The 23,183-nt window shown below is 62.7% G+C and overlaps 2 protein-coding genes across 17 annotated transcripts; one reads left to right on the top strand and one right to left on the bottom strand.

The window, feature by feature from the left end:
- Positions 1–112: 112 nt before the first annotated feature.
- Acap3 (ArfGAP with coiled-coil, ankyrin repeat and PH domains 3) lies at positions 113–13,520 on the top strand. 16 transcript variants are annotated; one of them, XM_087214325.1, is made up of 25 exons: positions 113–647; positions 4,168–4,225; positions 4,325–4,490; positions 4,961–5,080; positions 5,288–5,341; positions 5,800–5,859; positions 6,278–6,336; positions 6,689–6,872; positions 7,162–7,206; positions 7,306–7,401; positions 7,470–7,544; positions 7,959–7,970; positions 8,479–8,591; positions 8,677–8,728; positions 8,966–9,066; positions 9,137–9,248; positions 9,472–9,680; positions 9,779–9,848; positions 9,948–10,042; positions 10,118–10,320; positions 10,526–10,633; positions 11,221–11,627; positions 11,704–11,813; positions 11,892–12,002; positions 12,089–13,520. In XM_087214325.1, the coding sequence occupies exons 4-25, from the start codon at positions 4,982–4,984 to the stop codon at positions 12,234–12,236; spliced, it is 2,523 nt and encodes an 840-aa protein (XP_087070451.1). In that variant the 5' UTR covers positions 113–647; positions 4,168–4,225; positions 4,325–4,490; positions 4,961–4,981; the 3' UTR covers positions 12,237–13,520. The 16 variants fall into 16 exon arrangements, 15 of the variants coding, with proteins under 15 accessions (XP_087070451.1, XP_004863933.1, XP_087070445.1 ...); XM_087214326.1 differs by lacking the exon at positions 113–647 and adding an exon at positions 738–1,093; XM_004863876.4 differs by lacking the exons at positions 4,325–4,490; positions 5,800–5,859 and having other exon boundaries at positions 11,221–11,319; positions 11,407–11,627.
- Positions 13,521–13,542: 22 nt separating this feature from the next.
- Scnn1d (sodium channel epithelial 1 subunit delta) lies at positions 13,543–19,641 on the bottom strand. Its single transcript, XM_004863936.4, has 12 exons — positions 19,567–19,641; positions 17,290–17,666; positions 16,616–16,823; positions 16,351–16,532; positions 16,052–16,140; positions 15,806–15,969; positions 15,624–15,722; positions 15,424–15,541; positions 15,262–15,340; positions 15,124–15,181; positions 14,868–15,044; positions 13,543–14,773 (listed from the first exon to the last, which is right to left on the bottom strand). The coding sequence occupies exons 1-12, from the start codon at positions 19,606–19,608 to the stop codon at positions 14,504–14,506; spliced, it is 1,863 nt and encodes a 620-aa protein (XP_004863993.1). The 5' UTR covers positions 19,609–19,641; the 3' UTR covers positions 13,543–14,503.
- Between the last annotated feature and the right edge of the window lie 3,542 nt (positions 19,642–23,183).

Below are 23,183 nucleotides of genomic sequence, written 5' to 3'. Positions count from 1 at the left end.
TGGGGGCGGGGCGGGGCGGGGAGGCGGGGCCAGTCTTAGGGAGCGGGTTCAAAGTATGTCGCCAGCTGGCCAGCCAAAGGGCCCCGACTCTGACGCGGCGCCGCGGGACGGGAGCGCACCACCCTCACGCGTGCCCTCCTTCCTTAATGTACTCGTTCCTTCCCTCACCTCCCCAAGCCCCGCCGCCTGCGCCGTCCTCCCGAGGTGTGGCCGTCCGCCGCGTCCTGGCCAAATCCTTCAGTCTGTGGTTTTTGCAAACGCCCCGAGTTGCGCAACTCTTGGGATGGCTGCGGCAGGCGGGGCCCGCGCCCTCGACATTCCCGCGGCCCGGCCGACAGCCCCAGAAGCCCAAGGGTCGCAGCCCCCCCAGGTCCCCGACCCGCCGGCTGTGGACCCCGGAAGGGCGTTTGGCGACACTCCCTGGCGGTGACAGCGGGCGGGCGGGCGGCCTGCGCAGCAGCGGACTTTGGCGACGCTCCCCGGCAGTGACAGGCGGGGCGGGGCGCGGCGCGGCTCGGCGGCCTCAATCCGGGGCGGGCGGCCGCGGGGGATGCTGCTCGGCGCGCCGCAGTCCTCGGCCCAGTGAGTGCCGCTGCAGCCATGACGGTGGAGTTCGAGGAGTGCATCAAGGACTCGCCGCGCTTCAGGTGCGCGGGCCGCGGTGGACGCGGGCGGGGCTGGGCGCCTTTGTGCCGCGGAGGGCGGGCGCTCGACGTCGCGACGCGGCCGCCGGGGACCGGGTGGGGGGCCTGGCCTCGGACCAAGCTGCAGCCCCTCCCCGATCCCGACCCCGGGGAACTGGAACAAAGACATCCCCGCGCCGGTCACTTCGCGCGAGGGTGTGCGTGTGGGCAGCCCGGCAGTCGTGGACACGGCCACCTCTGGGACTGTCCACCCCTGCTTTGTGTCTGCACCGTCGTGCAGTGGCCACCTGTCTCGACCGAGCCCCCGGGGTCGTGCAGTCCAGTCCTGGCCAGGGCCGTCTCGGTCCAGGGCGGGTCTGTCTCTGGTCTCTGTCTTGGTCCATGTGTCAGGGCAGTGCACCGATGGAGGCAGCTGTAGCCACGTTTAGGAGTCGCGGAATGTTCCCTTGGTAGGCGGCCCAGGGCCCTGGAGGGTTAGGGGTGCACAGAGTGGTGAGGGAGGCCACGGGGAATTTTGGGTGGGAGGCAAAGGTTCCGTGCAGCCCAGCGTTGCTGTGTCTTTCAGAGTTCCTGGGTATTCACATCTGCATGAGCCACGCATTCATTGACATGTACACAAGTATGCATTGGCCTCACTCCTTGGGCAACGTTTGGCAAACTAACAGGGTCCCTCCTGTGTACTGTTGGCAAATGTGTACCTTCTCAAGGCCACTTATATGTGTGCATGGGTGCACGTGTGTGAGCTCTGCCTCTCCTGCCCTCCCTTCGAATGCCAGACCATGCACATGCATGTGTGGGTGAGCTGGATGCGTGCTGGGTGTGTGCTCCTTTGTGTGAGTGCACCTCATTGCATGGACTCAGGCCAGTAGACACGTTAGTTTGTGCATGTGTGTACACATTCCAGCCCCAGTGCACATCTCTGTGTGTGTGCCCTTATCCCTGGGAGCACACATCTGTGTGTGAATGGACTGCTGTGTGTGTGTGTGCGCTAGTGTGTGTGTGACCATGTGTCCTGCCTCTGCATGTGTGTGCTTGCTCAGATGTCTGCATGTAGGCTGGTTCTCTGGGGGCCTGCCCCAGCTTCCCTAGATCCAGCCCCTTTGCAAAACCACCCCACACAGGAGTAAGCAAGAAATACCTCAGGACCTGGGGGGAGGATCAAGATTTGGGCTCAGAATGGCCCCAGGCCCAGGGCATCAGGCCAGGTGATCCCCCCCCCCTCCGTGTTCTCCCTCTTCTGTTACAGCTGGTTGAGGGAAGGGATCAGAGTGATCAGGCAGTTCTTGATCCCACCATGGCTGTGGGGGAGGTGTGGCCAGGGCTTCTCTGCTAGGGCTTGGTCCAGGCCAAAGCCCACTAGATTCACTTTGGCCCCTCACTAAAAGCCTCTAGCACCTCCTTCACCGTGGAGGGGTCTGCGATGAGGGTGCTGCAACCATTCCCTCCCACAAACATCATGTTAGACCTGGGGGCCATTTCCTCTCTTTGTAGCACTTTTGTCAGGGCGGGGGACCTGGAGTGGGCTGAAGATGACACCTGGACCTTGGTCTTGGGGTCACAGAAGCCTGGCTCAGTGGGTTCTGGGGTGGGGTGTGACATAACTGGCTTGGAGGAGTCCCTGCCCAGGTGTCACTGAGGTTTCAACTTGATCTTTCTGGTCACAGACCTGGTTACTGATGGCAGGAGGATATGGAAGTGATGTGGAACCAGGTGCCCAAGCTGCAAGGGGGGTTCCTGCTTGGGGGCTGTTGGCCGGGTGAGGACAGTCAGGACAGCCTCAGGAGTGTCCCCCTAGCTCTGGAACACTGGCAAGGGGTTCAAGGAAGCCGGAAGGAGAGCTACCAGGCCTCCGAGGCCTCTCCCCTGGGTGGGGCTCAGGCGCTGAGTCATGGCTTTAGTGAAGGGGGACTGCTCCCCATCTTCCACGCTCTGAGGAAGTTGAGACCTGAAGGGAGGCCTCAAGTCCCAGGCGGAGGAGGGCAGTGTGAGGGGTTCTCAGGATGGTGCTGATTCCTCAAGCTTTTGCTGGGCACTCACTGTGTCTCCATGGGTACATTTGCTAGTTCCTGGTGCAGCCCTGCCCTGGACCCCTCCTGGAGACACAGGCGCCCCCGGCCTGGCCGACGGGTGGCAGCTCCAGTGCAGCTGTCTGGGCCGTCCAGTCTGCCTGGCCTGGCCTGCCTGGGGGACAGGGGTGGGGGACTGTAGCACTGTCTCCTAGGCAGACAGTCCCTTCTGTGTTATCTGGGATCTTCAGCTACAGCAGTGGTCAGGTCTGGGTCCTGGGTCCGGGGTCAGGGCATCCTTGTGGGGTTCGACACACCTCCCAGAGGGCATTTCTTCCGGGAGGCCTGGGGGAGAGAGCGTCCTGCAAGGGGTCCTCCAAGTAGTTGCTGAGCTCCCTTTTCTCTGTACTCTCCCTGCCCTGGGATTCAGCACCCCCTTACCCCATGGGAAGGGAAGGGAAGGGTGGTTGCTGAGAGGAATCTGATGTTCTGCTTAGGTGGGTACCCTGGCCACTTTGATCCTATCTGCTAATTAAGGACACACCTAGATGCACACCTTGTGACCAGCAGGCCCCTCCGCTAGTTTGGGAAACTCTAGAATGGTCTGTGTGTGTGGGGGGGGGTTGTTTAGGGGCTCCTGTAGGGGGTTGGGGGGTGCTGACTCGGGTGTCCTATCCGTCATTTAGTGTGTGTGTGTGTGTGTGTGTGTGTGTGTGTGTGTGTGTGTGTATCCCGGTCTCTGGACCCCTTTGCCTGTGGCTGAGCCCTTGTCCCAGAATACCTCATCCTAGGCCAGCCAGATGGGCCCAGCTCACCAGCTGAGCTGATTGTGTGGGGTGGGGGGGCTGTTGGGATCCTGGCCCTATTTCCCCATTTCCTGTTCCCGGAGGGGGGGGTCACGTGCCCCATCCATCTGCCTCTGGCTTCTGGGGATTCTCCGTGGCTTCTCCTGGTGATGTCACTCCTTAACCCTTCCCTCCCCGGGGCAGCCCCATTGTCAGGCTTCGTGGTGGGAGTGAGTCCTGAGGAGGATCCTTCTTAGCTGGTCTGGGGTCTCCTGGCCCCCTTGCTGCAGCCACATGTGGGGGCCACAGGCACCCATCCAGGGTGGACTGCAAGAGGAACAGAGGGGCAGGAGCTTCAGGAGTCAAGTTGTCCCCAAAGGTCCAGGGCCAACTCTGAGCCCCAGAGAGGAGGGAGGCCACCAGGACTTAACCCCTGCCTGTCATGGGCACCACCACTGTGGGATTCTGGCCCCCTGCTGTCCCCAAGATGCAGCATCTGGAGCCAGGTGGGGGTCACAGCCACATGGCCTCTTCCTGCCTGAGGTGGCAGTGGGTGCTGGGTGTCTCCAGAATCACTGGAGCTGGCCCCTGTCCTGCCCCCAGGGGTATGGTGTTTCCCTCTCTTTGCCTCAGTTTCCCACAGCAGACCCCTGGGGGATGCACGTGGAGATGAAGTCCCCACCTGACCCCAGTTAGCACAGCTTGTTGCAAAGCTACTCATTCTTGTTGCAGAGCAACCATTGACGAGGTAGAAACAGATGTGGTGGAGATCGAGACCAAACTGGACAAGGTAAGGGGCAGCCTGGGGCTCAGGGAGGGCCCAAGCTTGCTCCGCCACCACACCCATAGCAGGCTTGGGAATGGCTGAGTGGCAGAACCTGCCTTCCAGGAGTAAGAATCCACACACACCCTCCTGGGTCGGAGCACGCTTTGTGCACAGGACCTGGTTCTGCTGCATGTCCCCATCTGTGTGCAACTGCACGCATCCCAGGTGCTCAGGACACACATATCCATTTGGACCCTGAGTCTTGTCTCTCTGAGCAGGATGACCCGAGGTATGTTCCCTGTGCCTCTGCTGGCTGCTGGATGAGGACAGCTGCTGTGTGGGCTGTGCCCAGCGTGTGTCAGGGTTGGGGGCTGAAGGGGAGGGCAGGGAAGGAAGGGGAGTGGGGTCAGAGCCAGGGAGGATGGGTGTTGGTCACAGGGCTGGCCTTCTGCTCCTCCCTGAGGCTCCCTGCCCTGCCTGCCTTCTGCTCCCCCATCATGTGGAAGTTGACAACCTGCAGGAGATGGTCACCTTCCACACAGTGAGCCCCTTGTCACCCAGGCCCTGGGTGCCAGGCAGGCAGGGGTAGGCACGAAAGCCATGGTTGCTGCTCCCTTAGTCCCAGGCAGGCGCTGAAGGGGCCTGATGAAATTCTGGCTGCTCCTGGGAGCTCTCACCTTGGGAGCTGTGACAACTGTGAGTGCTGCTTGCCTGGAGAAGCTGACATGCCCTTCCCCTGCCCACCTGTCCTGTCCACAGCTCGTCAGGCTGTGCAGTGGTATGATCGAGGCTGGCAAGGCCTATGTCACCACCAACAGGCTCTTCGTGAGTGGCGTCCGAGACCTGTCCCAGCAGTGCCAGGGTGACACTGTCATCTCCGTGAGTAGCCAGTCCAGCTTTGATCCTGAGGCGGGGTAGGGTCAGGGAGGCAGCCGCCCCCCAGGGCCCAGGCCGCCAGCAGGTGCCATCTGGCTCTGATCAGGTGCAGTCCTAGGTCCTGTGGGCAGGGAGGGTCTCCTCCAGCTTCCTAGGAGGCTCCCCCACTCCAGGGCCTGGGTCAGCTCAGCCTTTCCTGCCTCTCCCCAGGAATGTCTGCAGCGCTTTGGAGACAGCTTGCAGGAGATGGTCAACTTCCACACGGTGAGCTCCAAGAGCCCCGAAGGCCCTGCCTGTCCACCTGGGCACCAGCTCAGGTGGGGAAGGGGGGTGGGGAGCATATCCACTCCTTCAGCCTGTGAGGGTGGGACCACCCTGTATCTGTGAGTCAGCAGGGTGTGGGGGACATCTCCAGGGGCCATGCCATGTCCCAGGAAGGGTCAACACTGGATCCTGGGCACAGGGGAGACAGCACATAGCCCAGGGCTGAGGGCAGAAGGGTCTTGAGTACGGGTTGACCTTGGAGGCCCAGATGAGCAGAGTCCTCTATCCCAGACTGGCCCGTTTCTTGGTGACAACCTCACTGCCATTCAGGCAGGGCCTGCATGACCTCCGGGCACCACATGGGTAGGCACACAGCAGGCTGAGGCACACGGGGCGGGGAGGGAATGAGCCCTAGGAACCAGAGCCCCAGACTAAACAAGGGGCCCCCACCCCTGCAGGGGAAGCTCAGAAATAAATCAGCTCAGGATGCCTCATTCTGCCTGCCTGCCTGCCTGTCTGTGGGTTTGTTTGCCTCTGGTTTGGCCCAGCCCTGTTCCTTGTGAGGGTCTGACTGCAGGAGGGGCTGGGGGACCTGAAACCCCTGTCGCTCCCAACACCCACCCCTCTCTGTCCCTAAGCCAGGTGCTTCCTGCTGGGGATGGCCCATGGCCCACCCAACTCGGTGGGTGGAGCTGTCAGGGGGCCCCGGGAGCCTGGCTGAGAGCCAGGAGGGGTGCGCAGGAGGTCACAGCTGTTGGCTCTGGGCACTGGCCCAGGCTGGGGGTTGCTCGCGGGCTGGCTCTGGGTACCTGGGTACGGGACAGGCAGAGCTGCGAGGGAGCCCCCTGCTTCTCACCTGGGGGTGGGATTGATGTGGCCTTGCCTCTGGGCCCCGTGGTGACAGAGCCTCAATAACCCCTCCATGGGGCTCCCCAGATCCTGTTTGACCAGGCCCAGAGATCTGTGCGACAGCAGCTCCACAACTTCATCAAAGAGTGAGTGGCCAGGGCCCCGTGACCACCAGTGTTGAGGGGAAAGCCCAGGCCAGGCTCCCTCTCCCAGGGAGCCCACATGTGTGGCTGGGGTGCCTGGGGTTCCCCTGGAGGAAATGTGGAGTTGGTATTGGGTACTTGGGTCTGGTAAGGCTGAGGCTGAAGCCACTGGGGGCGCTGCAGTTGGGAGTCTGGGAGGGGATGGCTTGGGGCACAGGGCAGGGAGGCCAGGAAGGAGCCCAGCCCAGAGGCAGAGGAGGGTCAGGGTGACGCTGGGGCCACTTAGGGCAGGTGGGCCCAGCATGTACCTCTCCTCGGACCTCTGAGCCCTGATCTGACACATGCTGGCCCCTAGGGATGTTCGGAAGTTCAAAGAGACCAAGAAGCAGTTTGATAAGGTGCGGGAGGACATGGAGCTGTCCCTGGTGAGGAATGCCCAGGCCCCAAGGCACCGGCCCCACGAGGTAGAGGAGGCCACTGGTGCGCTCACACTCACCCGGAAGTGCTTCCGCCACCTCGCGCTAGACTATGTGCTCCAGGTCAGCTTGGACAAGGGCACAACTCTGGGAACAGGGAGGAGGCCTGACAGAGGCCTGGGGGTGGGGACGGGCCGTAGGGTGGGGGCTTGGGGACTGAGTTCTGGCTCTGTCCAGGAGACCCCCATGCTGGACAGGGGGAAGAATGCTGGGACCACGGGAGGATGAGTTTGGCCTGAGCAGGGCCTAAATGCCTGGGAAGGTCATAGAACCGCAGTGTCCGGGTCCACTGTGGCCAGGGCAGTCATGGCCACCTGGACCTGACCCTTACCTCTGGGTTCCTCCTCCTCAGATCAATGTCCTCCAGGCCAAGAAGAAGTTCGAGATCTTGGATTCTGTGAGTCCTGCTAGTGGGGGTGCCCAAGAGTGTGGTGAGCTCTGTGGGTGCTGGGGGCCCCGACTGTGAGTCACTGGCCGGCCCCCACCTCCCCTGCAGATGCTGTCCTTCATGCATGCCCAGTACAGCTTCTTCCAGCAGGGATACAGCCTCCTGCACCAGCTGGACCCCTACATGAAGAAGCTGGCAGCCGAGGTGAGCCCTGGGGGCCGGACTGGGTATCTAGGTAGGGGCCACTGCCACTCTGATTCCTTCCCCCACAGCTGGACCAGCTGGTGATCGATTCTGCCGTGGAGAAGCGGGAAATGGAGCGCAAGCACGCTGCCATCCAGCAGCGGGTGAGGCCCAACTGCAGGGGTCCCATGAGCCCTACCCTCGCCCCTTCCATGCCCCTGCTCCGTGAACCCAGATCACCCCCACACACTGCACCCCTCTTCCCAGAGCTGCCTCAACTGCCCACCAGGCCCTCTACCTCCCAGAGTTTCAGGCAGAGGGAGGGAACCTCCACAGGGTGGGCCTGGTGTACCCTGAGACCTCCTCTTGCCACTGCGGTGACCTCTGTGTGACTGCAGTAAGGGTGGCTATTTTGGGATAATTCAGCTCAGTGGCTCCGCCGCCTGCCTCGCAAGCGCAAGGACCCGAGTTCGATCCCCGGTACAAAAAAAAGAGTGAGCCAGGGAAGGTTGGGGCCTTGCTGGCAGGAGTCTGGGGGGGTGACAGTCACTCACTGGTTTCTCTCCCATCCTCCCTAGACGCTACTGCAGGTGAGAGCCCCTCCCTACGAGGTGCTTCAGCACCAAGGATACCACTGGTGGCACCTTTGGGCTGGTTGCTGGCACCAGCAGGATGCAGGCTGAGCCCAGATCTTGTCCTGGCCATTGGAGTGGCGCCAGCCGTGGTTTCCTGCCCCCGATTAGCTGTGAGCAGGTGTCCAGGTCTGTCCTCCGCTGGCCTGGCCTGCTGGATGGCAGGCACTCAGGACACCCTAGGCTGTGAATGGGCCTCTGTTGGGCAGTTGGAGCCAGCCCAGCTGGCGACATGCACGGCACACAGGGGGGGGCAGCAGCTTCCTTCCTGGTTGCAGCCTGCTATCCCTGCAGGCCTGGAGGTGGGGTCCAAGTCCTCAGCCCAGCTGTGAATACTAGGAGTCTGCTCTTGGGACCTGGGGGAAGGGGTCTCCAGCCTGAGTCTGGGCCTCACCTCTGTGGACCTGGGGTGCCAGGATCCTTCAAAGGCTGTGTTCCCTGAGAGCTAGCTGTCCCCTACCCCTAGGACTTTTCCTATGATGAATCCAAAGTAGAATTCGATGTGGATGCGCCCAGTGGCGTGGTGATGGAGGGCTATCTGTTCAAGAGGGCCAGCAATGCTTTCAAGACATGGAACCGGTGAGGGCCTTCCTGAAGCAGGGGCTGAGGGCAGAGTGGACAGGGGCCAGCTCTGCCTGGTCCTGACCCCTGTCCCCCTCACCAGGCGCTGGTTCTCCATCCAGAACAGCCAGCTGGTCTACCAGAAGAAGCTCAAGGTGCACTGCAGTGGGCTTACCAGGGGCTGGACTCTGACGAGCCTGCACTGTGGGGTGGGCTGGCCAGTGGGGTTGGCACAGGCTGAGGACTCTGAGGAGCACCAAAGACCAAGAGAACAGAGAGTTGGGAACAGATTTCTTAGCCCCTAAAATGAAGGAGCCCCTGAGAAGCCCCTAAGGTGGACAGCCAGGGCAGGGTGCTGGTGAGAATGTAGGCCACAGTGCTGCCACCCACAGGACTCGCTGACTGTGGTGGTTGACGACCTCCGCCTATGCTCTGTGAAGCCATGTGAGGACACTGAGCGGAGGTTCTGCTTCGAGGTCGTGTCACCCACCAAGTGAGGAGGCCCAGCCCAGGGTGGAGTGGGGAGGCCCTGCCCACCTAGCCTGACCACTCTGTCCCTCCAGGAGCTGCATGCTGCAGGCTGACTCAGAGAAGCTACGCCAGGCCTGGGTCCAAGCCGTGCAGGCCAGCATTGCCTCTGCCTACCGCGAGAGCCCTGACAGCTGCTACAGCGAGGTACGGCCCTCCGTCCCCTGCACATGCATGTGCACACCTGTGACATTGCTCCTGCAGGCTGCATGCATGCTTGCAGCCTGTGTGTGCTTGTGTGTATACACATGCATGAGCAGGGTTGTGCTTGAGGGGCCCTGGTCTATGCTGGGCTTCCTGGCTAGGGAGAAGGAGGGGAGTCAGGCTGGAGCTCCTGGAGTGCTCAGTGCCTCCTCGCACTATCCCCCAGAGGCTGGACCGCACAGCATCCCCTTCCACAAGCAGCATCGACTCCACCACAGACTCTCGGGAGCGCGGCGTCAAGGGCGAGAGTGTGCTCCAGCGGGTGCAGAGTGTGGCTGGCAACAGCCAGTGTGGTGACTGTGGCCAGCCAGACCCCCGCTGGGCCAGCATCAACTTGGGTGTCCTGCTTTGCATCGAGTGCTCAGGCATCCACAGGTGCCCCTGACTTCAGAGGGTGGGGCCGAGCCTGAGGCGGGGCTGAGCCAGGGGGAGGCTGAGCTCTGAGTCATCCTTGCCCTTTGCCATCCATCCAGGAGCCTGGGTGTCCACTGCTCCAAGGTGCGATCTCTGACATTGGACTCCTGGGAGCCAGAGCTGCTGAAGGTGCACAGGGGGCTCTCACAGGCCACTGGGTCTGTGGGGAGAGGGGAGCTGGGGTCTCGGAGCTTGGACTGACTGATGTCTATACCCCATTCCCACCAGCTGATGTGTGAGCTTGGAAACAGCACCATAAACCAGATCTATGAGTTCCAGTGTGAGGGTCCTAGTAGCAGGAAGCCCACAGCCAGCAGCCCCAGGTGAGGTGGGGTACAGCCTAGCATGGGCCAGGGAGCCCCCACCTGTGAATGCAGCTCACATCTGTCCTGGTCCAGACAGGACAAGGAAGCCTGGATCAAAGACAAGTACGTGGAGAAGAAGTTCCTTGGGAAACTGCCCACAGTACCCACCCTGGAAGCCCCGAGGCACTGGCGAGGACAGAAGTGCCAGCGCCCCCACAGCTCCCCCCGACCCCCCCCCACCCGCCGAAAGGCCCGACTCGAGCCGGTCCTTCCCTCCTTGGCTGCTCTGTCTTCAGGTAGGAGCCTGCACCTCAGGTAGGGCAGCACTGAGGATGGGCTCCCTGCGGCTGCGTGGGGGGTGGGGCAAGCTGCAAGTCTCGGTCCGGGTGGGCAGGAAGGGCCTCCGGGAGCACCTTGGAGTTCTGCTCCTCTGCCAGCATGACAGGGACCTGCCCCGCCGGGGCATCGGTTTCCCCATGTGAAAGCAGCTGCCTCCTGCAGCAGGGACTCTGGAGCGCAGGTTCCGCCGGGACTCCCTCTTCTGCCCAGACGAGCTGGACTCTCTGTTCTCCTACTTCGATGCAGGGGCTGCGGGGGCTGGTCCACGCAGTAAGTGCCGGCCGCCCTGCTGCCTGCCCCTTGGCTGTCACCCCGGCAGGGTTGCAGAAGAGGGGCCAGGCGAGTGGACCAGTGTGGACTGGGTCTGCTCAGGGACTGCAAGGACGTGTATCCCCTGGAGGAGGGATGGGGCCGGGCAGGAGAATTGGGGCGTCAGCCAGCTAAGCCTGGAAGGGCATCTAGAGGACTGGGGATATCTTGGGCTGGAGACTGTGAAGATGCGTGGACGTGTGTGAACGCGCAGGCCTTGTGCTCCCCGGAGCCTTACGGCGGGGCGCTGCTGTGTGCTCCTGGAGTGAGGCTGGGTGCCAGGCAGCAGAGGGCGCTGCTTCACTCGCCCTAATCCTCTGGTTCCTCCTTTGGGGCCTGAACCTTGCGGTCTGGAGGAAGACCTGAGCCGCCCGCCTGCTCGGCAGAGCTCCCTGCACTGTTTCTGGTTTCCTCTCCTGCCAGGACTCCCCTGACCTCCCAGAGAGGGCTGGACCTCCCCTTGGGAGTGTCCCCTGGAGGGCGGTTGGGGCTCCAGCCTTCCCCCAACTTTCCCTGGGAGTTGAACCCCTCCCCGTGCGGTCCTGCAGGTCTGAGCAGCGACAGTGGCCTGGGGGGCAGCTCTGACGGCAGCTCCGATGTCCTGGCCTTCGGCGCGGGCTCGGTGGTGGACAGCGTCACCGAGGAGGGTGGGTGGCGCCCTCTTCCCCGCCACAGCCCCAGCCCCGGACCCGGCCGCCCTTCGCTGGCGCAGTCTAGCCGCCCCCTCCCCGCAGAGGGTGCGGAGTCCGAGGAGTCCAGCGGTGAGGCGGATGGGGAGGCGGAGGCCTGGAGCCTGGCGGACGTGCGTGAGCTGCACCCCGGGCTGCTGGCGCACCGCGCGGCGCGCACCCGCGACCTCCCCGCACTGGCCGCGGCGCTGGCCCACGGGGCTGAGGTCAACTGGGCGGACGCGGAAGACGAGGGCAAGACTCCGCTGGTGCAGGCGGTGCTGGGGGTGAGCCGGACAGCGTGCGCGCCCGCGGGCGGGGGCCGCTTCCCGGCTCAGTCTGACCCCCACACGCGCTCCTCAGGGCTCCTTGATCATCTGTGAATTTCTTCTGCAAAACGGAGCTGATGTGAACCAAAGAGACAGCAGGGGCCGCGCGCCACTGCACCATGCCACGCTCCTTGGCCGCACCGGGTGAGTCCGCGCTGCCCGGTCAGTCCCCCTGTCCCGGCCCCGGCCCCGGCCCGCCGCGACACGGCCGTCTGCCCCTAGCCAGGTCTGCCTGTTCCTGAAGCGAGGAGCTGATCAGCACGCCCTGGACGAGCAGCAGCAGGACCCGCTGAGCATAGCTGTGCAGGCGGCCAATGCCGACATTGTCACACTGTGAGCTCGGCCTTGGGGGCGGGGACGGTGCAGCAAGGACGGAGCCTCTGCGGGCGGGCGGGGCCTCACCCTGCGCCCTCCCCCAGGCTCCGTTTGGCCCGCATGGCTGAGGAGATGCGTGAGGCCGAGGCGCCCTCGGGCCAGCCGGGTCCACTGGCGGGCATCAGCCCCACTGAGCTCCAGTACCGCAGGTGCATCCAGGAATTCATTGGCCTCCACCTGGAGGAGAGCTAGGGCCGGGCCGGCCGGGCAGCTGTGGGACCACTGCCCGCCCGGCCTGGACACCCTGCATGCCCCTGAAGACCCTGGCCCCAGCTCAGCCCCGGCCCTATGCGTGTGGACCGTGGGCCCCTCCCGACAGCCCCGGGGCCCGGGCGCTCTCGGAGCCCACCTGCCTGCTCGTCCCTCCCTCCAGTGCCTGGACCTCGGGATGGGAGGGGCACTCCAGCACCGAGTCTTTCGAAGCCCCACGTTTTGGGGAGTGCTGCATCATCTGGTGTCCCTCACCCCACCTGAGGACCCTCTGGCCTCAGGTGGCCCCTTCTCTGGGAGCCCGGGTTGCTCACAAACCACTCTTGGATCCCAAGTCACCTCGTGCCCCTCTGCCCTCAGGGCCTGTGTCACCTGGTATTCCACCTTCACTGCCCCAGAGCACTGACCCGCTAGCTGGGTCCTCCTATTCCCCCAGAGCCCCTCCTGGGCCTGGGGCTGGTGGCTGACCCCAGTGCCTTCCCAGGCAGGAGTGTGGCCCATCCAGGGAACCAACCCAAGTACCTCACTTAGTGACCCAGCATCCAGGCTGGGCTTCGCGGGTGCTGGGTGGATGGGTTCTGGTCTGGGGTCCCTGCCCTGGCTGGATGCGGGCGTCCCATGGCCATGTGGCCAGCCGTGCCAGCCCCCAGTGCCAGACCTGTCCCTGCCTCTTCCAGAGGCAAATCTCTGGCACTAGGCCCAGAGCCTGTGCATAAAGCAACTGGCCCTTCCCACCCCATGCCCAATGTTCTTTGTTACCCACTGAGTGGATTTTCTACAATGACCTCGTTCTTGTCTGCGTCTCTTTTCTGTGGACTTGCGAGGACCATCCTGACCCTGGCTCTGCCTGCCACTGCGGGGAGGCTGCATACCTCTTCCCCTGCCTCCTGGCTGGCCTTGCCTCAGGGGCTGGGCCCCCTCCAGAGGTCTGTCCCTCACTTGTGGGTCCGCCAATGCCTTCAAATTCCCTTTTTCTGAAGGAGCCAGGATGGAGGCTGGGTCTCCAAACCTATGGGCTCTTGGTCAGGCCCAGGCCAGTTGGCTGGTCACTATGCAAATGCTGCCCGGGGAGGCTCCGTGGGTGGTAAGGTGGGCACTGGACTGGGCCCCTGACTCCCCTGCCTGCTGGCTGTGACCCTAAAGAGCAGAATTAGCTTCTTCCTCCTTGCTTGAGCTCTGCCCACTGCCTCCCCTGCCATCCTCCGGCTGGCAGGACCCCATACCCCTGCTCTGATCACTCCTGGTTAATAAACCTCTGCGCTTGCGCCCACTGCCTGCTCATTGACTCACCCGACTCACTCTGCCCTGTCTCAGCTGGGGGGTCTTCATCCTCTCCCTTTCCCGAGGGGCAGCCCTGAGAGGGCTACCAGGGTACCACCAGTGTCCCTTCCTCAAAAGGACAACTCAGACAAGCTGCTAAGGGCCCAAGGGAAGACCTGGGGCTTCCCTGACAAAATCTGACTCCTGGCACTACCAGCTCCAGTTTCCTGGCCCCTCTACCTTTCTCCGGGTGAGGCTGTGTCCTCTAATGGGAGTGAGGATGGCCGGAACATCCACCAGCAAGGATGGCCTGGGGCCAGTGTCCCAGGCCTACTCCTAATGTGCCCCTGTCCCTGAAGTTTGCCCGAGTGAAGCTCAGCCCAATGTGAGTGATTGGGGAGACCCACATACATGCTCGCCACTAGGTGTAATTAGCAGTTTTATTACAGAGCAGTCCGGAGTCACTGGATGAGTTGGGATCGCCACTCATTCCCTCCTGCCTGCCCAGAGGCTTCCCTGAGACTGAGGCAGGCTCTACCTGACACTCCTACCTACACACAGGTGTACATACAGAGCCAACTTCCTTGAGAACACACATAGACGAGACACCAATCATACACCAGCAGGTGGAGGCGCCTCTGTCCACACTCGCTTGCAAAGGCTCCAGGTTCACATCCAGAATACAGGTGTACAGAGAGGTGGGGACGCCCCTCCTCCCTGCCCTGAGCCTCCTGGAAACTGGAGGGGTCAACCCCAGGCAGGGTGGGCGAAGAGAGGCCCTGGCATGTTGGGCACTCCTGGTGTCAGCCTGACTGCTGGCCAGGCATGCTACTTTCTCAGCTGTTGGGTGGCCAGGGAAGACCCTGTGGCAGCTGGTCTGGCCCACCCTTGGCAGCCAGGGCCGTCCCTGGGCCACAGCCCCCAGGGCCAGGACCAGGGACTAGATGTCCTGGCAAGGCTGTTGGGGTATGGAGTCAGGGGGCGGGAGCTCAGCCTAACTCTTCCACCAATACCCTCTCCAGAGCCCCCACAGGGACTCGAGGCCTAGAGTCCCTGGCCCCAGGCGAGGTGCAGGCTGACCCTGAAGCAGAGCTGGCTCCAGGCTGGGACACTTGTGTCCCCCACAGCTGGCGGAAGCCCAGCAGCAGGGTGAGAGCTGTGGCATCCAGCAGTAGTTCCAGCAGCTCTACGATGGAGAGGACAGAGGAGCCGAACCACAGGCTCCAGAGGCTCCCCATGGCGGACAGCAGCTGTGGCACCTGGGGTGGGTGGATAGTGGGCAGTTAGCTGTGGTCCTCTCACCTGTGGATGTCTGAGCAACCCCCACCCCAGGCCCTGGGTCCTGGTCCTCACTGAGTACACGGGTGCCTCATCCACCATTCGGTAGTTGAGCTCCTGGTAGAAGATGTTCACCTTGGCCATGTGGCTCCGGGGGGTCCGGGACCGCCCTGGAGAGGGGGGCGCCCACCTGCGCCCTGGGCTTAGGCTTGGGCTCTGGGTCTGCTCCTCCAGCACAGCAAAGATCCAGTCCTGTGCAGAAAGGAAGCCTGAGTGACTGTGGCTCCCTCCCCAGCAGCCGCCACCCCACCCCACGCCCCTCGACACTCACAGCTGACTTGGCGGAAGGCCACCGGGAGGTCGTGGCGGAGAGCTTGTAGGAAGTCTCCCTGCAAGGGACAGGCCAGCGGTCATAGCCTGCAGCACAGCTGGGCAGTGACCTCGGGGCCGGAGCCCTTGCCCCGCTCACCTGCAGGGCCTGGGGCAGCGGGAGTCGCAGGACAGCCGGTGAGCTTCCAGGGCCTGGAGCAGACGATAGAAGCAGTGACCTGGGCAGGTTGCGGCGATGTCACCAGGGAGCAGAGGGAGAGACCGACCCTCCCTTACTCAACCCCAGGAGGGCGGGGCTCACCCCAGGCAGGGTGCCGCGCGCAGCTGCAGTACTGAGCTCCTGCCGGCAGGGGGTGCAGGAAGTAGCCGCAGGAGCAGTTCTCCACCATCAGCTGCTGAAAGCAGGACACTAGGCAGGCCTAGGGGACAGCAGGACGCGAGCAGGGGGCTGCCTGCGCAGGCCCGCCTCGCGCACGGGCGCCCTGTCCGCCCCAGACTCACCTGCCGGGTGTAGGAGGAGTTGTAGAGTAGCCGCACGTCCACGCCCTCTGGGCCATCCGTGCAGCGGCCGTAAGGGCTCCCCAGCCGGCGCACTTCGTCCTGGGGGGCGGGGATTCAGCGTGCGGTTCCCTCCCCAGCCCACCCCGCCCCGGCCGCCCGGCCTGGCCCCGCCCCGCCCCCACCTCTCGGATGCCGATGGTGGTCTCCAGCCCAGGCCGGATGCTGAAGCCTCGGGGCTCCAGGAAGGGCGTGTGGTTGTGCCCGTGAATCATGACCTTGATGTCAGGCTCGGTGGACAGCAGGGGGAGCACCACTTGCGTCTGTGTCCTGAGGACCAGGCTGATCTCTGCGGAGCCACGGGGGGTGTGAGGCCACCTACCCCACCTGTCCCTAGCCGCATCTCTGTGTCCCTGGGGGCTTGCACTCACTGTGGGTGACGCCCGGGCGCTGGGCGGCAAAGACACCCTCGAAGGTGTAGCAGCTGCCGTAGGTGGGGTGATGCCAGGTCCGGAAGTGCCTGGAACCCAGGGCCACCCTCAGACGATAGGTGCCTGTCACCTGTCACCCCGTCACGTGTCTGAGGAGCCAGCCTGCCTTATCTCTGTAGGCCGCTGTTTGTGGCCAGCCGTGGGCAGTCAACTCCTGGCGCCTGGCCAGCTGGATCCAGGTAGGACCATGCTGTGCGGGTGGAGCTACAGGGAGTGGCCACCAACCCTGCCCCACTCACTGAGCCTGGCAGTCCTCGCTGTCATAGTGACAAGACAAGACAAAGCGGCTTTGGTGGCTGTCCCCCCCAGCGGTGGGTACCAGGCCCAGGATGTCCATGTAGTGGAAGTGGTACCACTCTTGGGCAGCCTTCACGCCTGATGAGTAGGTGCGGTAGAAGCAGTCGCCACCGGTGCTGTTGCACTGAGAGGGTGTGGAGTCAGTGGGGCCGGCCCCCCATCCCAGCAGCTCTCCCCAGGGCAGCATGCCCAGGAACCCCTCCTCACCAGTCTGAAGCCCACTTTGTGCTGGCTGCCCAGGTCCCTTAGCTGCTGCAGACGGATCCCACAGTCCAGCTGGAATAGTGGCTCAGGGCCAGGGACATTGGAGAAAGGGCTGTCCCTGCCCTCGCTGAAGTTGAACTTGTAGAGTGAGTAGATACTCTCCTGAGCAAAGGCATCGAGTGCCTCCAGACGGTGGCGGAGGGCCCTGGGCCTGAGGGCAGGCCAGACATCGAGCACAGTGTCAGTCACCTTGGGCATCCATGGAGAGTCTCCCAGGATCCCCCACGGCTCAGCACTGCTCGGCTGCAGTGTCCCTCCCCTTCCCTGAGACACAGGAGGAGGCTCTGACTGGGAGTGGCACATGGCCTCTCTGGCTGCAGAGCCGAAACCCTCCAGCTTAGCCTGGCCCCCAGGGCTCGGGGTCCTCCAGGCCTTCACAGCCCCCCCCCACGGCTCCTTCCCTTCTGGAAAGCCTGCTTCCAGGTCCTCAACCTGGTCTCCCATCACCTGTGTCCTTCAGGGTGGCCCTGAAAGTTCCCGGCTAGCGACAGGGGTGGGGGAGATGGGTTCGTCAATGACTGGGGGCTTTGCCCAAGATCATGGCCGAGGAGATGTCCCAGGCTGCAGAGACCAGGAGTTGGGGAGCCCAACCCTCAAGGGATACCTCAGGCGCTCACCGTTGTGGGTTCATATCACACACAGTGACGGATGGGAAGATCTTGCTCTCCGAGTGAACAGACACTGCCATGAGGACTGGGTAGCGCCAGTACTGTTCCAGCAGCAGCCCGAGCTGCCAGTAAAGCACCCCCAGGGTGCCCAGGAGCAGCAGCCCCCAGGACACCTTCTTGAGCCGGTTTGGGCTGGAGCAGACCAGGCGGATGGTGCCGTGAATAGTGGTGTTGGTGCAGAAGAAAGTGAGCAGCTCCCTGAAGGAGGTGTGAAGCTCCACCAGCCTCTCCCTGGGACTCTGCTCCGGGGACAGGGTGGGTGGCCGGGCTGGGGCGGTCTCCATGGCCTCAGACCCTGTGCTGGCTGCTTGGGCCACAGTTCCAGCCTGTGTCCAAGAAGGAAACCTTAACAGGGCTTTGCCTGCCACCCAGGTTCCTCCCGCCCACCCCAGCAGGCACCCCCCCAGTGAGGGCTCCCCACTGGGGCCTGGCATCCCTCCATCCTCTGTCTCTGCACACACTCGGGACACTCAGGTGAGGCCCCATCATAGACTGTTCCCCACTTGTGGCCGACCCTGTACCCTTCCCCCTAGGATGCCCCACTGGGGTCATGTCTTATCATGGCCCAGAGCTGAGCTTGGGCAGCAGGCAGCAGACTGCAGAGGACTGGTGCTTGCAGGAGGGTTGAAGCCAAGTGAGTCTGTGCTGCCACCCCAGAGTGGGGCAGAGGCCTGTGGGGAGAGGCAGGCCCAGGTGAGCCACACAGGAAGGGCTGGCCGTGTTGTGTTTCTGAGCCCTGAGCCTGGCCCTGTGGACTAGGGCCCTGGGAAGACTGTCTCCTGGTTTCAGTGGCCTCTGCCAGTCCCCAGCAGCCAGGGTGGCTGGTTTGATTAGGACTGGCACAATCAGGCTGGTCTGGTCAAGTATGGGCTAAGGTCAGGCTGAAATATTGTTCAGCACGGAGAGCCCAGAGTGGGACATTGTCTTGGTAGATGAATGTCCAGGAAAGACCTCAGACCTCAGGACAGGTGGGCCCAGGAGCCAGCAGGTCGGGCCCTAGGCAGATCAAGCCACTGCTGGCCCTGGCTTGACTGCCTTTCCCCCAGTCTTGCCCTGGGCTCCAGTGTCCTGGGACATGCCCAGGACCCAGCCTTCCCAGCATGGATAACTGGGTCCCTGGGTACCCTAGGGCCTGACAGGCTTTGAGTCAGCGAACAAGATCCATGAAGATGTTCTGCACTGTCCCTATCCTGGGCTGAATCAGGAAGTCTTCAGGTGCCCAGGTACAGCCTGCAGGGCTCCAGTCCCATCCCACTGCCCAGCCCTGGGTAGGCATCTGCTGCCACCCAGCCAGGCTTTGCCCACCAAGTGTGCTTGAACAGGCCGATCAGTGTGCTCTGGGGACACACGGCAGAGCAAGCCAGCCAGCTTCAGGGGGTCCTGGATGTACAGCTGGGGGCTGACCCAAGACCCCTTCCCTCAGGTTTGTGGCCCCCACATTCCCTGCAGCAGCCTGGCCAAAAGCTCATCCCTGCAAGTGCTGCTGCCAGGCACAGTGCAGGCGCTCCTCATCCGCGTCCCATGGCATGCTGAGCCCCTCGGGTAAAGCAGGACTGTCAGCTACACCTTACAGGGAGGTGAAGGCAGAGGCCCCAGAGAAGGGAGAAGCCCAGAGAGGGTCTCGGAGGAGCAGCAGGAGCCCCCAGGGCCGCTCAGCAATTGGCCAGGGCCCAGAGCCCTGAGACAGAGCTTGAGTCGTGGGCAGGCCTGGGCACCAGAGCTGCCCTTACAGGCCCCAGGGGCTCAGCTGTGACAGGCCACTCCCATGGGTGCACACAGCACATGCCCTAGTCTGCACACATGCTCACACGTGTGCACTCACAAATGCTGGGTTTCTGCCCAACACACACAGACCTTCGCTCAGGGGCCATGCGACAGGGGGTCCGGAGCCCACCCTGTGAGGGCTGAGCAGGCCTCCTGCCCTCATCCCATAGACAGGACCACACTCACCTCTCCTCCCCGCCCGGCTCTGCGCACACGTGGTGTGATCAACACGTGTGGTTGGCACCTGGACACACACTGTCATGTGCCCCACCCAGGGGCTGCCCTCACAATCTCTGTAATGTTCTTGGGGGCTCTGCCCACTAGGCACCACCAGAAGGGGTGCAGCCCTGCATGTCAGGGCAGACAGACACGAGACCACCTGCCCCCAATGCCACAGGGGGCCCCACCCGACCCCTGGGAACTGAGTGTGGGGAGAGAGCCTTCACCAGGCAACCTTGGTACCTCAAGGCTGGGGCCTTCCCCTGCAAGTAGCTCCATCCGCATCCCAGTGTTGTGCTCAGTCAGCCTGGCGGCAGCTCCAGCAGGTACACAACTAGATGTGGCCAGACAACCTCCTTTATAACTGGCCAGTGGGTGTGGGGCAGGTGCCAGGGGAGGGCCCAGCTGCAGGGCAGCCACACCCGCTCTGGGCCCAGGAGGTGACTTCTGGTGTAGTGTCCCTTGACCAGGTGGAGCTCCCTGGCCCCTCAGGGGGAAGGAGGTCTGCATTGGGCCAGGGCACCCTTGGGTGTCCTAGCTCAGACTCCCAGCCAGCCTGGCATGTCCTGGCCTGTGCTGTCCTGGTGAGGGCTGTTTCAGAGGGCCCAGAGGGATGGCTGTCTGCCACCACCTGTCCACCTCACACCCCCAGCCTGACCACAGGTGTGTGTGGCCGAGGGACGCCGGGTAGGGGCCTCCACTCCCAGAAGACAGGTGTTCCTCGGGAGCAGGTAGGCAGGCAGGGGATGAGCGCTGGTCATGAGCACAACCTGGGGCCTGGGAGTGCAGGTGGCACTTGGTGCCCTGAGGGGTGGGGCTCCCCACACTGAGGGCTCCGGCCTCCGATGGCACCGCACACTGAGAAGACACATCTCATGCTGGGCCAATACTGTACCCTAAAAGCACACCTCGTGCTAAGACCCTGCCACACAGCAGGGCCACATACACATCAGTCCGAGTCCCACACTCAGTGCCACTTCCTGCCCCCAGGAGCCCCCCCATCTCTACCAGGGACCCCAAGAATGATCCAGGGGCCTCCCTGTTCCCAACCTGGCTCAGGTGTGGGTGGGCTCCAGCCCTCTGTGCCCTCTCCGGGGTAGGATCTGTGCTTCCGCCACCCACTGTGGCTCAAAGCTGTGGACCCAGCTGGGATGAAGGAGGGACCACCCACCCTCCCACCCCCGCCTCAGCTCCGAGGAGCGGTGACGTCATCAGCCCCATGGTTCTGGAAGGAGGCAGTGGCTGCTGGTGACATCCTGGAAAGGGAAGTTACTTGGGGGAAGAACTGGACTTGCCCCACCGGGCGTGAATTACAGCTCTGTCACCCACTGCACTGTGACTGGGCCCAAGTTACTCAGCCCCTCAGCCCGCTTCCTCGAGTCATCCTGGGGCAGAGGTGACTTCATGCCTGAGGTTCAGTGGTGGGGTGAGCCAGGGTGGCTGGAGCTGGACCCCAGACTCAGCACAGGCCTGGGGTCCTGGCCCCCACAGCTGAGCCACGTTCCTTTGAAGGGACTGGGCCTGTGTGGCTGGTCGTGCTGTGGCTCAGCCTCAGAGGAGGAAGGCCCAGGGGCTTGCTGGGCTGTGGGCACTGGAGCAGTCATGTCCCAGCAATGAGGGGCTGAGGGGGGACCTGGGAGGGAGCAGAGCTGGGTCAGAGGCCTGCCCTCCATGACCTGTGCCCCACAGAGCCTGAGTCACAGCACGCAGGGCAGCACCACGCAGGGCTGGGTCAGCCTCCTCCTGGGAAACCCCTCCAGGAAATGCCAAAGCCCCGAGAGAAGGGGTCATGTCCTGTCCCCTGCACCTGGGCTGCTGGGGGGGGGCAGGACCACCTGTCCAGTACTGGGGAGGCCGGAAGGTACTCCTCTCTTCTGGCCTGGCCCTTGCCTGCCTCCCCAGACCCCACCATCCCTCACACAGGATGTGGGCTGGGGCTGCGCGAGGGTGTCACCAGCGGCCTTTGAAGTCGTTAAATAACTGTATGTTGAAGCCCAGCATGGTGGTACATGCCTGTGTTACCAGCTTTCTTGGAGGCTGAGGCAGGAGAAGTGTGAGCTGAAGCCCCAGCCGGGCAACTTAGTGACTTAGCAAGACTCTGTCACAAAGTAAGGTAATGGAGAAGAGTGGAGGATGTAGCTAGTGTAAAGGACCTCGGTTCATTCCCCAGTATGTATATTAGAAAAACCAACAACTGGGTGTGGTCATAGATGCCTGTAATCCCCGTACTCTGGGAGGCTAAGGCAGCAGAATTGCCAGGTTGGAGCCCAGCTGGACAATTTAGTGACTTAGAGAGACCCTGTCTCAAAATTCAAAGGGACTGGGAATGCCGCTCCGCGTAAAGAGCCCTGGGTTCAATGGTGAAAAAAACAAACCGAAAAGACAAAGTAACAATGAAAATCCCATACAGCATTATGTTGAAAGACTTGGAGGATGCAGAGGGAGAAAAGAAGGGATGAGTGAATGTGCTGCTCCTCAGGCCAGACTTCAGCGCTCTTCCTGGAAGGACGCTGCTTCCCGCCTGCTGAGCACGTGGACACCCCATAGGCCTTAGACACTGACTTGGGGGCAACAGGGCCAGGACAGGGCTGCCTTGGGGAGTGCGGGTGCTGGGGAACTGGGGGGCCCAGGCTGGATATCCTGCTCCAGTCCCCATCCTCAGGGGAAGCCTGGAATGGCCCTGCGAATGTTCTGTGCACAGATGTGACCAGAAGGTCAAGATTCCTGGGGAAGCCAGGTGGTTCCTCTTGGGCCGGGGGCTGCCTTGGTGGGGTTCCTGGCCCCGAGGAGGAGAGGGGCCTCCTGTAAACACTTATGCACTAACCACACTGGTGGCAGTGTGCCACAGCACAACACCAAGGCACCCCTAGCTGCTGGGGTTGCAAAGGGGCAACAGTTAGAGCTCAGGGTCTGGCCAGATGCTTCCTGCTAGGAGAAGGGTGTGTGTGTGCAAGTGTCCTACTGGGTCACCTGCAGGCTGCTCTCTGGGACCCTCCTCAGGCTCTGGCCAGGTAATTTCTCCTGGGAAGATCTGCTTCCACCGGGTCGCACTTTCTTGACTCTGACCCTTCTTGATCTCTTGACAGTGATTGCCACACCGAGGATGGCCTTGGAACAAGATGACGAGGCATGGCCTGCTGTCCTCTTCCTGGAGCCCAGCCACCCGTAGTGTTGGCTGGCAGGAAGTCCTTCCTGCTGCAGAAGGGTGACTTTGGGATCGGAGGACACCAGCTCCCAGCCTAGCTGCCCACTTCCTGTCTGGGCTTCTAAGTCTCAGAGATAGAAGGTCACAGATATGTGGGTGGGGGTTGGGCTACGGTGGTCTTGGGAGGACCCATTGACCACATCTGTCTCCCCACTGGTCTGGAGGTGTGCTCAGTGAGCAGGAGGCTTGGGAATGATGCTGGGGACTCTGAGCTGAGCTTCCCTTGCAGCCTCCCCACCTCTGTGCCCATGGCACCGAGTTGGTGCCTCCATCTCCTGTGGCAGAAGTCAGCTAGGAGAGAGAGCCTCTCATTGTCAGTAGCTGCAGTCCAAGGTCTGGGCTGGCTGCTGTCTCCATAGATTGCCTGGTGTGTCCAGGGGAGCTGTGCTTGTAGCTTTCTTCCTTATCCAACTTTCCACCCTCTGACTAATGCTCAGTGTACCCTCTGGCCTGTAGAAAGAGAGGCACTGGAAGGGAGTTGGGAACACAAATGGAATGTATTCATATGAATAATTCCCCATGTTGAACTGATGGCTGTAGGGACACTCTAGGTTCTCGCACGGGGCCCAGGGATCAGCCCTGCCACAGCCACCCACATTATACAAAATGCCCCAGGCTGGCCAGACTTGGATGATCGTGGTGGCCTCTGCTAGCT

This window comes from Heterocephalus glaber, unplaced genomic scaffold, assembly GCF_053883595.1.
Source record: "Heterocephalus glaber isolate CG9 unplaced genomic scaffold, H.glaber_assembly_v1.0 deba00001447, whole genome shotgun sequence".
Lineage (NCBI taxonomy): Eukaryota > Metazoa > Chordata > Mammalia > Rodentia > Bathyergidae > Heterocephalus > Heterocephalus glaber.
This window is presented reverse-complemented; position numbering and strand designations above follow the sequence as displayed.

Bases quoted from the DNA above. Each gene is read 5' to 3' on its own strand.
- Acap3 (XM_087214318.1), top strand. From the start codon at position 4,847: ATGAAATTCTGGCTGCTCCTGGGAGCTCTCACCTTGGGAGCTGTGACA. The intron at 5,081-5,287 runs GTGAGTAGCCAG...GCCTCTCCCCAG, and splicing joins AGGGTGACACTGTCATCTCC to GAATGTCTGCAGCGCTTTGG. The intron at 9,681-9,778 runs GTGCCCCTGACT...CCATCCATCCAG, and splicing joins GAGTGCTCAGGCATCCACAG to GAGCCTGGGTGTCCACTGCT.
- Scnn1d (XM_004863936.4), bottom strand. From the start codon at position 19,608: ATGCGGATGGAGCTACTTGCAGGGGAAGGCCCCAGCCTTGAG. The intron at 17,667-19,566 runs GTACCAAGGTTG...TCTTGGACACAG, and splicing joins GGGAAGGCCCCAGCCTTGAG to GCTGGAACTGTGGCCCAAGC. The intron at 14,774-14,867 runs GTGAGGACCAGG...CACCCACCCCAG, and splicing joins ATGAGGCACCCGTGTACTCA to GTGCCACAGCTGCTGTCCGC.